This window comes from Micropterus dolomieu, linkage group LG11 (assembly GCF_021292245.1).
Source record: "Micropterus dolomieu isolate WLL.071019.BEF.003 ecotype Adirondacks linkage group LG11, ASM2129224v1, whole genome shotgun sequence".
In the NCBI taxonomy this organism is placed as follows: domain Eukaryota; kingdom Metazoa; phylum Chordata; class Actinopteri; order Centrarchiformes; family Centrarchidae; genus Micropterus; species Micropterus dolomieu.
Window position 1 is genome coordinate 15,902,826 of NC_060160.1, and position 12,426 is coordinate 15,915,251.

General features: G+C 42.7%; 1 protein-coding gene across 1 annotated transcript in view; it reads left to right on the forward strand.

The window, feature by feature from the left end:
- Positions 1-12,426, forward strand: part of ltk (leukocyte receptor tyrosine kinase) — an 80,082-nt gene that overhangs the window by 61,032 nt on the left and 6,624 nt on the right. The window contains exons 18-25 of the mRNA XM_046062127.1: positions 4,681-4,845; positions 5,010-5,123; positions 8,870-9,056; positions 9,186-9,276; positions 9,670-9,734; positions 11,387-11,516; positions 11,680-11,777; positions 12,251-12,343. Coding sequence (XP_045918083.1) covers positions 4,681-4,845; positions 5,010-5,123; positions 8,870-9,056; positions 9,186-9,276; positions 9,670-9,734; positions 11,387-11,516; positions 11,680-11,777; positions 12,251-12,343 — 943 coding nt within the window. The remainder of the gene's footprint in view (positions 1-4,680; positions 4,846-5,009; positions 5,124-8,869; positions 9,057-9,185; positions 9,277-9,669; positions 9,735-11,386; positions 11,517-11,679; positions 11,778-12,250; positions 12,344-12,426) is intronic.

Below are 12,426 nucleotides of genomic sequence, written 5' to 3' on the forward strand. Positions count from 1 at the left end.
ATCCTCGCCATCGTGACGCACATCCAATCCGCAGATTGGTTCGTCACGATAGATCTAAAGGACGCCTATTTCCACGTCTCCATCCGTCCTTCTCACAGGAAGTTCCTGAGGTTCGCCTTCGTGGGTGTGGCTTACCAGTATCGGGTTCTTCCATTCGGCCTGGCACTTTCCCCTCGCACATTCACCAAGTGTATGGGTGCAGCACTGGCCCCGCTGAGGCTCCAGGGCATCCGGATTTTCAACTACATCGACGACTGGCTCATCCTAGCCCAGTCTCGAGAGTTGGCGGTTCGGCATCAAGATGTCGTTCTGGCTCATCTGCTGCGTTTAGGGCTGAGGCTCAACGCAAAGAAGAGTGTGCTGGCGCTCACCCAACGGACTACGTTCTTAGGGGTAGTATGGGATTCGACAACGACGCGGGCACAATTGTCTCCGGCACGTGTCAACACCATATTGGCTGCCGTGAAAGGGGTGAAGTTAGGCCACGCCATCACTATAAAACACTTTCAACGGCGGCTGCGTCCAGCGTAATACCATCTGGACTGCTGCACATGAGACCCCTGCAGTGGTGGCTAAGGACCAAGGGTTTTTCCCCGAGGGGAAATCCTCTCCGTCTGATTTGGGTTACGCGCAAGTGTCTTCGTTCCCTATCAGTTTGGAAGGAAACTTAGTTCCTGTCCCAGGGGCCCGTGCTGGGAGGGTCTTGTCGCCGGCTGGTCATTTCAGACAGACACCTCCCTCACGGGCTGTGGCGCTGTCATGGGCGGCCGCTTTGCAAGGGGATCCTGGCAGGTGCATCAGTCCGAGTGGCATATCAACTGTCTCGAGATGTTGGCGGTGTTCCAGGCTCTAAGGAGTTTCCTGCCCGATCTCCAAGGCCACCACGTCCTGGTTCGTTCAGACAACACAGCGGTGGTGGCCTATCTGAATCACCAGGGCGGTCTGCACTCGGTCAGATCCTCCTGTGGTCCCAGCAGAGGTTACTATCGCTCAGGGCGATGTATCTCCCGGGGACGCAGAATCAGGGAGCAGACCTGCTGTCGAGGCAGGGGCTGAGGCCCGGGGAATGGAGACTTCACCCCGAAGTGGTGGAACTCTTGTGCGAAGAGTTCGGCCCCATAGACGTGGATCTGTTTGCGTCTCAAGAGACTACGCACTGCCCGCTATGGTTTTCTCTCGTTCCTCCAGCCCCGTTGGGTCTGGAGGAACCATGGTACATTCGTGGCAGAGGCTACGTCTGTACGCTTTTCCCCCAGTCTCTCTGCTCCCGGGGGTTCTGGAGCGGGTCCGCCAGGACAATGTCAGCCTACTGCTCGTAGCCCCGTTGTGGCCAACCCGGGTGTGGTTCTCGGACATCATTTCGCTTCTGGACGGCCCGCCGTGGCAGGTCCCTCTGAGGAGAGACCTGCTGTCCCAGGCGCAGGGCCGGGTTCTTCACCCTTGCCCCGCCGTATGGCGACAGTGGGTCTGGCCCCTGAGGGGGCACAGTACCTAGAGGCGGGTCTAACAGCCGGAGCAGTCGAGACCCTCCTCAGCTCCAGGGGCCCGTCCACACGGAGGATGTACGGCCTGAAGTGGAGTGTTTTCTCCACTTGGTGTAGGGAGCAGTCGGTGTGCTTTATACTCCTCCGGTTATTCCGTCACACCTTACCGTTCTAGCAACAAACCAATAGGATTGGAGTGATTTCATTCACGTTCAGACCTGCTATGCCTAGAGGCGTTCCCATAGTGTCGTAACCGACGCAGTGTCTCGTTCCCCTTCTCGGGGAACCAGGGTTATATACGTAACCTGAGACGTTCCATACGCAACCGAAGAAAAAAACTCAATATTGACTTTGTGTTTAACACAGGAAAAAAGTGAAAGTATGGTTTCTGGTCAAGCCGCCCTTCTCAACCATGTCTCTTCCTTACCATAGACTGTAGCCCACATAAAAAATACGGGCTTAAACATAGACTGGAAAGCAGCCCTATTGTGACCCTTGGCGCATTCAGTAGTCTTTGCCGTGTGCTCTCACTTTAGCGGCAGACCGCACCGAGGAAGAACCAGAGAGAAGCGGGCTGCAAGACGCAGTTGGCATATCGAGATCACACGGGCCCAGAAGCGCGTAAGATCTCGTTAAGAGTGTAAAGACACCATCACTCGGGATTTTTGAATGCCGTCATTTTCCCCCTGGAAACTCCGGTGAGTAAAGTTTGTAACCTTTAGGAGAGAGCTAAAAGTGCAGCATGATGCTAGCTTAAATGGGCGGGTTAAAACCATATTACTGTAAGTTAAAAGCAGTCGGAGGATGTTGTGAACACGATGTCGTGAACTGTATTACAGTGCGTAACAGTATTTTTTTGTGTCTTGGTTTCAAACTAATCTCTGGAGGTACTTTTGGATGTGTAAGCACATGTAGTACTTTCAGAGGTATTTTTATTTACGGTATTTATGATAATACATGTTAAAGATAATTTCCTTGACTAAAATGTGTAAACTCTGTTCAGTATCTTTTGGTTGTAATTTAATTTAATGTAATGTTAAGAGAAATTTAATTTATTCATAGTAACATTAGTGATGTCTTGCTTAAATGCTACCTGGTAAAGTTATAAATCTTTGGTAACCTTATAACAATATAAAACTTAAGAAGAGTCCCTAGACAACAGGGTGATGATATTGCGTTTTGACAAACGGGATGAGATCTTATTTGAAGAACATTGACTGTGATGATTTATCTGATTTATTCTGCACTATACGTGCACCCTGGTTTTTGAGACCCTGGATTGTAGCTTAGAGGTCAACTCTTCGCTGGATGCAGATGGCGAGCAAGTCCCAGAGATGATGCACCCTGTATGATGAGATCGGACCATGGTGTGGCCAGCTGCTTCTGATCCCATTTAACAGGACTGACACATCAGATTACAGGAGAAAGATCCACCACACGTTCATTATCCTGCCTAGGTAGAGATACAAATAACTGAAAGACACTGGACACTTTTTAAAATTGTATTTTTTATGAAAGAGCTCTTCTTATTCTGGGGATTGTTTGAAACATGGTTGGTGTACTATGAGAGTGTGCCGTGCCGTGCTGACTGTAATAAACCTGCCCACTGTTCTTTAATCACACACAGTCTATTTCTTACCCCCACACTACTCCTCAGAACCTAGGTTGGTAAACTAGCTAAAGTTCTACACTAGTGTTAAATATTCTAGACCTGTCTTTAGCATTAAAAAACGATGCCACAGGGCTTTCCCAAGTGTGTTATAAAGTGACAACAAGGGGTCTTGACCATTGGTCCATATGTGACGACTTGGGAGTGAGAACGGGTTGGGTTGTAGATGGTTAATTTTACATCAACAGTTGTACAGTTTATGCAGCAATAGTCTCTTGTGTTGTTGTGTTTTTTTGTGAATGAATGGGTGAAAGGCATTTTGTAATAAATAATATGTTCTGTATCCCTTTGTGTTGTGTCCGTTTCCTTTTTCTGTTCAGAAGATAACTGATTCTTGTGTGTTACAATATCATTTGTAAATGCTTTGTAAGGCATAGATAGTCCTCACTTTAGATGAGCTCACGCAAAATACTTTACTAACCATTAGTAACTACCAGAATTAATCATGAATTGCAGTATTATTAAGTGTCAAAAAACATCAATGAACACGCACTATTAGACCATTTCTAAATAACTACATTTCATGTCAAGTTAGCGGTCCCATCACAGCAGATCTCTGGAAGCGCAGATCTTGGAGTTTTGAAGAGGAGTGTATAGATAACAAAGAATAAAACATTTATAACTGTGTTTATGAATGACTTACTAATGTGTATTAATGTATGAATAATGCTTTATAAATGATGAAGTCCTTATAGTGTGTAGTTATTATAAAGTGCTACCAAAGAATCTTATTGCTACTTAATGTATAATATATCCCAACATGTTGAGCCAGTAATGATATTTTAATGTATTATAGAACCATTTTATTACAAGTACTGCATTTTACACAAATACACACATAATTGATCACATTGCTTATAGCACATCATGTAATGCGTTCAGGGATTAAAGGACCAGGCTTTTGCTGTCAACAAATCTAATGAAAACACCAAAACCAACAGTGTGTTAGTCCATCTCTCAGTAATTTCTTACTTCTCTACCTGGTTTGTGTCTCTAAGCCCTAAGACCATTAGGAAATGAGTTAGCCTTTTAATAAATTTAAAAAATATATATTTACATCTACAGCATAAAACAAAAACAGCTGGGCACTGTAGTTTTCTGTAAATGTTACTCAAACAGAAGTAAATAGTGCATTTCTTGGGGACTATTTTCAGCTGTGGATTAATACTCTGTTGCGTGCTGATGCTCTAGCAAGTATTTACAGCAGTGGGGACTGTATATGAGTAATTGACTCACAGTGCAACAGTGTGGCTCATTGATGATTTGTTTTTTATATGTATATTTTTGGACAACTATTTAGCTATATGGCACAAATAATAGGGAGTTATAAAGCATTAGACTATACTTGTGAGAGGGATCAATTCATTATTGGGTTTGGTTTGGTTGTTGGTTTTCTTTTCATGGGATTTGCTGAGAAAAAGAAACATAGAATATATCTGCAGGCCTTGTTGAAGTATCCTGCAAACATAATGATCTCCCTCCAATGAAGAGTTTGTGTGTGTTGTGTTTGTCCGTTGTTCCCTCTAGCCATGGAGAGTCACGGCGAGTGTGAGATCAAGGTGCAGCTGAACTGCAGCCATTGTCAAACGCAGAGCTGCAAACGAGATGAAGACACTCACCTTATCGTCTGTCTCTGCGACGACGACGACGATGTACTGGCCAGCGACAACGTCACATGTATCGGCGCTGTAGGTGCGTAACAAACACTACTTTTTGGATGATGGGGCCATTTTGTGTTGGCAGTTGATTTTAATGCCAAGCAATAACTCCATCAAAGGTCTTTCCAATCTGAACGCATCTAAACTAAAACAATTTTTGAGGTATCTTTATCAGCCCCCTCCTCCCCTCTCTCCCAGCAGCTCCTCAAGGCCTGGCTCCGCAGGGCCAGATGTCGACATCTTTGATCCTGGCTATCGTGGTCTCCACCGTAGTGAGCGGCATCGCGCTGATCTGCGCCGGCGTTATCCTCAGTAAGAGACTCTTCCAGTTCTGTGTGCAGTCTGTGCCCACGACCTTCCACCGGCTGTGAACACAACTGGATTATGCAGATGCTTCCAGATGTTACTCACAACAGAAACAGGAACACCTTTTAATAAGTGGTTTAAATGCCCTCCTCTGGCTATGCGCCGGATGACTAATAGAGCTGTGGGAAGGATGGTTAAACGTTGCTGACACAATATGAAGTGAGCGCATATGGACACTTTTATTACGAGCCCTTATTTTAAGAGAGGCTCTCCTTTTGATGGCTGTGTCTAACCTTTTTTTTGTGCCAAAGAGTGTGAAACAAGATTATCCCGCAGATGAGATGTGAGATAATGCAGTTAAATACCATATTGTTAATATGTCGTATTTATTGCCTACAGATTTCTCTCATAGAAGCATGAAACGAAGATGCACTGTAAGCATCTCACTTTTTGACTTTTCTATAAAACTACATCATTGGTTATAAAAAGGACAAGCGGAAAGGTTTGACATTTAACTTTTAAGTTCCTCTCAGTCGGAGATGTGCATTGATGCATGAGATGAGATTAGATTAGATAGCAGTAAATGTCAGGTATTATGATTCACCGGCTGAAAAACAAACAAACCCTGAAACAGTCATGATTCTGTAGACATGAAGATTTGAACAACATGGCAAAATACAGAAGTGCGATAATATTTTCAGCCATTTTGGGAAGTGGACAGTGACAATTTAAAGTTTATCTTAACCCAGGGGCATTGACTCTTTGTAAGGAGATAGTTAGGAAACGGCAGACAAACTTCAGCTGTGATGCAGCACACTGCTGTTCACGCAAAGCACTGTGATATATAAAAAAGTATTTGGGAGAAGGTGGGCATCTGTTGTTGAAGAGAAGAGATGACTAGATGTGTTAGATTTCTGTGATCTGAGACAATCTGACAGTCAGACATGCTGTAAAATACTTTACTGATTGCACAAATAAACTGCTTAAAATAGGAATAATTAGGGAATTAGCAAATAATCAGTTTTAATTATACCACTCAGTGGCAATAAAACTCTAGGAAAGAGAAAGAAAGACATCTGAGGGATAAAGAGTCAATTAATTATGATTATAACACTAACTAATGATGTTAGTGTTGCCTTAGTATGTAACTTGGTCTTAAACGCTGCTATGGAATATATACTGTTTAATGTTGACTTCTATACCTTATTAACCACAGACACTTTACATAAATACAGTTTGTATGCAGTTGTAACAACAACATATGCAGTCACTCTGCAGTAATATAGGACAGTGAGGGATTATAAATCTACTTTCTTTTTTGCACCTTTGTCACCTTTTTGACAACCTTCTGCTGCAGATAATTCGGAAGCGAATCCTGACATTTTGGTCGACCCACCAAGTGCTGTTTAAGAAGAAGTCTGAACATAGATTCTCTCTCGTCCTCTCCGTAACCTCACTGAAAGGGCTGAAAATTAAGTGAAACTCGACAGTGGAAGACGCGCTCTTTCTCCCCCACAGACAGTTTTGGGGAATCTAAACTTTGTGCAAGGGCCTCTGGTGAAATCTGTACAGCACTGACTTCCTGTATGATATCAATTACATTTTCACCGTTCTGTGTTTGTACTCTGTCTGACAGGAAAACCAGGCATAACAAAAGCAGTTTGGGTTTCTGACTGAACTAATACAGTGAACCTACTGTAAGGAAAATGAAAAATAAATAGTCAATTTCACAGATTAAAGGAGCAATATGGAGATTTCTTTCCCATCGGCAGTGAGACCTGAGAATGTCAGTTTTCTAGCCAGTCACTAAAGCAAAATATCTTGGCAACTTCGGGGCTTAATCTAACACCACTGTTGGACCATAATTTACCCTTCAACACGGGAAAGGAAAACAAATGAGCAGATTAGACAGACATGACATTTTCTGACCCCGCATTCACACTCTCATGGGGATCAACCCTTTTTTGTAGTTGTAATAATACGTTCTAGTGGCAGACCCCCATATGATGTACTGGTTTCTTTACAAGATTAGAATACCAGAATAAAAAATGTTGAGAAAATTTAATAAATGATAAATACTATATATAATTCTGCTGATGCAGATAATCAAAACAGAACTGTAGGGGAGCACTGTCCTTTCAGGAGATGAGAGATTTGCAGAAATGGGCAACAACGTTGATACGGCAGTCGTATTTTAGAAAAATGGCAAATACATTAAAGTGGAAAGGACAGGTTAGCTTGAGTTAAGGTCAGCCAGGCCAGCACATATTCGTCATCAGATAAATGGTCTTTTCAGATAAAAGACTGAAAGTTCTGAACAGACCAGACAGAAAAAAAATGAAAATGTTAGTATGTGAAACAATAAGGCAAAAGATTTTTTAGATTGGTTTGGTAGAGCCACACATAGATGCCCTCTATGTAATCAGAGCCTAACCAGACAGATATTAATCACAGATGTTTGTTTGGCTAATTATCAACAGTTGTGTAACTGCATGACATGTAACACTCATGTAATTACCAAACTAAGCTGACTTCTATGAACACCATAATCACGAAAACCTTTTTTTTTAAATGGATGAGCTATTTAGTGTGACTTCTTCACTAACAGCATTGTGTGTAATTGTGTGAATTTGCAAGTGAAAAAATCAAATACTAAAACAAAAACATGACATTTGTGCAATTACATACATGTTGCTTTCCTTTGCAAAAAGAAAAAAAAATTGCACCTACACACACCCTTCAGGTTAACGGTGTCTCTTCACCTGAGCTCTCCCCCATGCAGGGAGGTAGTCTGTTCCCTGGGCGCCCCATCTCCTCCTCCTCCTCCCCCCTCCTCCTTCTCCTCCTCAACCCACCCCTCATCCAAACCCCCCTGAGTCCCTAGCATCTGCACCGGGCGATGGCTCGACGGCACCTCTTACCTGCACGCAACACCCCCTCCCTGGCAGACTACCAACCTGCATTGGGGACGTGGTCTGCCTCCACAGCGGGTGAGTCCAAACTCACTGGCACAGACAGTCTAGGAGCAGTAACCAAGGAGAGGAACTTCCAAGCTGCACCCTGCAAAACATTGTGTTTGTGTGGGGAAGGATTTGTCTTAAAAGGGAACTCCACCAATTTTCCATATCAAACTGTGTTTACAGGTTTTTGGGAGTACTACTGCAGTTATGAAAAAAAGTTGTATAAAGCCTAATGTATCTCCAGGTGGAGCAAAGTCTGATAAACTGCCTCAAGAACTGCGTTTACCAGACCTCTGAATCCCGAGGCTAAAGGCACAAGGCTACATTAGCTGCTACTAGCAACATACCTGAACATATGACCAAACTGTTAGAGATCGAGTTGCGTTGTGGGTAACTTTACAAGTTTGGACAAGTAAGACAAAGAAGACAATTTCTCTTGTTCAGCTGCATAAATTTTTGTGGAATTTTTGAGGAATGCAATGCTGTATCGGTGGAGTACTCTTTTAAGAACAAAATGACTGAACCAACTTTATGAACAGCAGTCTCACATTTATGCAACAGTTTTCTCACTGGCCCCTTAAGAATGTTGTTTTTCTATTGACTCTTGAGATGTGGCTTGACCCCTCCTTGTGTTACCGCTCCTACAGTCAGTAGATAGTCAGGAAGCTGCTTCTACAACTTACATGCGAGAGTGGGGTCCAGTTAGGGTAATGTTTTTAAAAAAAAACAACAAAAACGTTTCTTTAACTTTCAAGTCAAACAAGCTTGTCTCTGTCCTGTCTTTGTCTTTAGTGTGGTACCGCAGGAAGAACGACCTGCACGCAGTGAGGGGGCGTCTGCAGAGTCCAGAGTATAAACTGAGCAAGATCCGTTCCTCCACCATCATGACCGACTACAACCCCAATTACTGCTTTGCAGGGAAAGCCGCCTCACTCAACGAACTGAAGGAAGTGCCACGGAAGAACATAATACTTCTCAGGTACAGAACATGATGTCAAAATGTCACTTGGAGCTTCTGATGGCTCTCTGTGCTGATGTCCAGACCTGTAGTACACGCAGTGCTTTTGTTTTCTCTTTGGTTTTAGTATTTTTCACCTTATTTTTTCAGGGCTCTCGGCCATGGTGCATTTGGGGAAGTCTATGAAGGACAGGTTCTAGGGATGAGCAGCGATAACAATCCCATGCAGGTGGCCATAAAGGTCAGTTTCCACATGACGACAAGTGGCACCTAAATGTTAGATGATAGCACCTCACCAGGAGTTATGTTGATTACATATAATCTACTCAACAACCTCCCACAGGGGCGCTCCTACTTCTTGGATCTAAAGGTCACACACGCAAGTAGGATTTGAAAGGCAGGCATTTGTGACGCATTTATTTAGAAAAACGTTATTTGTTTTACTTACTACATAATATGAAAATGTAATGAGGTGGTTTCTATCTATGATGAAATCCAAGACTGCTAAATCACTACGACTGCACAGCATGACGGATGACTGTAAAAAAGAAGAATGCAAATTAGTTCAGTCGGTGCCCTCAGATAAAAACTACACACTCCTCAAACTGCTTCTCTGATTCTTCCTGCTCCACAGACTCTTCCAGAAATCTGCTCTGAACAGGATGAAATGGATTTCCTGATGGAAGCGCTGATCATGAGGTGCACCATACTGCAGCTTTATATTTCCTTCACACACACCGTGCCGGCAGCCATAAGGTTTAGTTCAGACACCGATTCACCCAAAGCATCCTTCTTACAGCACGCCTGATGTGTGAAGCAGCAGTGTGCTCATCATCAGAAAGCAACTGGCTTTGTTTCATAGCTAAATTGTTTTTCGAGTTAGAGGAGATAACAACCAGAGCCAGACGTCAAACTCACTAGAAATCAAAAGCACATATATCGGTCTCTTATATTAGTAGCTATTAACTATTATTAGTTTATGCGTGATGTTAATTTCTAAGTACCAGTAATTACTCTCCATTCCAAACATCCCTTAGGTATTTTATTAGAGATGTTTTTAGAGAGACTTGATCCAAAGAAGACGTCCTAATGTAGATTTTACAGTACAGCCCCTCTAAATAACAGTGCTGAGATAACACATATGTTTGTTAATGAGCTAAGAAAAAACACGAGGCCAGTATAAAACCATTTTTGCTGTTCCTAATCTGGATTTGAGTGCACACAATAACAGATTTGTTTGATATTTGAGAAGTGAGAAAATACAGGCCACTGTGTCTGTAGATTGTGCTAATATTTTAAAAGTGTTTATCCCTGGGGTGTGGTTAGCTTGGTTGTCAGAGTGCGCACCAAATGTACAAGACTGAATCCTCACTGCAGTGGACCCGGTTCAAATCTGGCCTCTGGTCCTTTGCTGCATGTCACCCCCTTTCTCTGTCTTTCTCCCTCATTTCCTCACTCTATCCGCTGTCCTATCCAATAAAGGCTTAAAAATGCCCCAAAAATAGTAATAATGTTTATCCCTCAGATGAAAACCGAAGTGAAGTGAAGTGAAGCATCATCTTGGACGGCCTTTTCAGACTTCCCTGTGTGGTCCATCAGCTTTTTCATTGGTTCAAATGTTTCAACTGTGAAAAAGAAATGACGATGACAGCCAAGACACGGATAAAGCCTGCCAGTGAAAAAGTGTCAATACGTCAATTTCTTTTAGGGCAATGTAATTAAGGAACTATTTAGAATCTGCTGAAGCAATTGGAGAAAATTTCAGGATATTTTACTCAAAACTACTAACAATTGTGTCCTTTAAATCTTCACTTGCAGACCTGCGGTTTTAATTAGTTTTGTAGTTGCTGAAGAGTTTCCTCATTGAATGAATTCCATAAATTTCAAGTAGATGAGATTAACACATCTGGCAAAAATGTAGTAGTATCTCTCACTGCAGTGGTTCCCAAAGTGGGTGCCAAAGTGGTTAATTTTATTGCTTAATCATTTAGCATTTTCGCTTCACTACATATAAAAATGAGGCAACATTTAGCCTACGTTAATATATCAACATATCAAAACAGAAGAAATGCGGAAATCATATCAAACTCTCTGCATTACAAACGTTGTTAAAGGTGCAGTTATAAAGCTGGCGTTTCCAGGTGTGCAGCAGTCAGAAACTGTGACTTAAGAGATAGAAAGATTTGTCGCTGTAAATAAGAGTTTTAAAAAAAATTGTTGATGTGTCGCTCCCTCTCATCTACATTGTCATGTCTGTTGTCTTCCTCATGTCAAACAGCACGTTTTATATGATTAACACACACAAGGGCAGGCCTGCTAACCTAACTGTTGTTCACTGTTCGTCCATGCAGCAAGTTCAGCCATGAGAACATTGTGCGCTGCATCGGTGTCAGTCTGAACATCCTGCCACGTTTCATCCTGCTGGAGCTGATGACTGGAGGAGACATGAAGAGCTTCCTGAGACAGAACAGGCCAAGAGCTGTACGTCTGTACTGCACCTTTCTGTGTGTGTGTGTGTGTGTGTGTGTGTGTGTGTGTGTGTGTGTGTGTGTGTGTGCGAATGTCTGAGGTGCATGTGTGTGTGTGTCTGAAGTGTGTGCGTGTGTGTTTTGTGGTACACTAAATTGAGTTGTGCTGCATCCAGGGCCAGACCTCTTGTCTCACCATGCGGGAGCTGCTGCGAATGGCCAGAGACATCGCCTTTGGCTGTCGCTACCTAGAAGAGAACCACTTCATACACAGGTTCAGAACTATACCATATATACTATATATATAGTTATATATAGTTAGTTAGTATAGTTATTACTGCTAAGAGCTCAGTTTATACAAACTGAATCAAATGTGGCATCAGGGCTACACTTTCTTGTGTGTATGCTTATGAGAAATCCATGTCAAAAGCACAATGTAGCAATGGCTGAGAGGATGTTTTGCACTGTAAGAATACCCCTTCTACTGCAACAAAAACACCTGAATGAGTATCATATCTTTAGGACTTACTTTTTTTGTTAAACCCAACAATGTATTATTTAATTTTAAGTACCTGATTTAAAAAACAACACAACAATTCTATTATTTTCTCAAAGATTCATATACTATATTGACTTGGACAGACATAATCAGCCACACATTTGACTGATTTTCTGAGCTGTTACACATAAAAAACAATCAACTATGACCCTGCCTTATTATAGAGTAAATGATCCTGTGTATTTCAGAGACATTGCTGCCAGAAATTGCCTGCTTACCTGCCCTGGACCAGACAGAGTGGCCAAAATCGGAGACTTTGGCATGGCACGAGACATATACAGGTCTGGATGCTGAATTTGCACCACCACACAATGGCAGTCCACATAGCAAAGCATGCAGGGTGATTTATGATGAGGTCTATCAT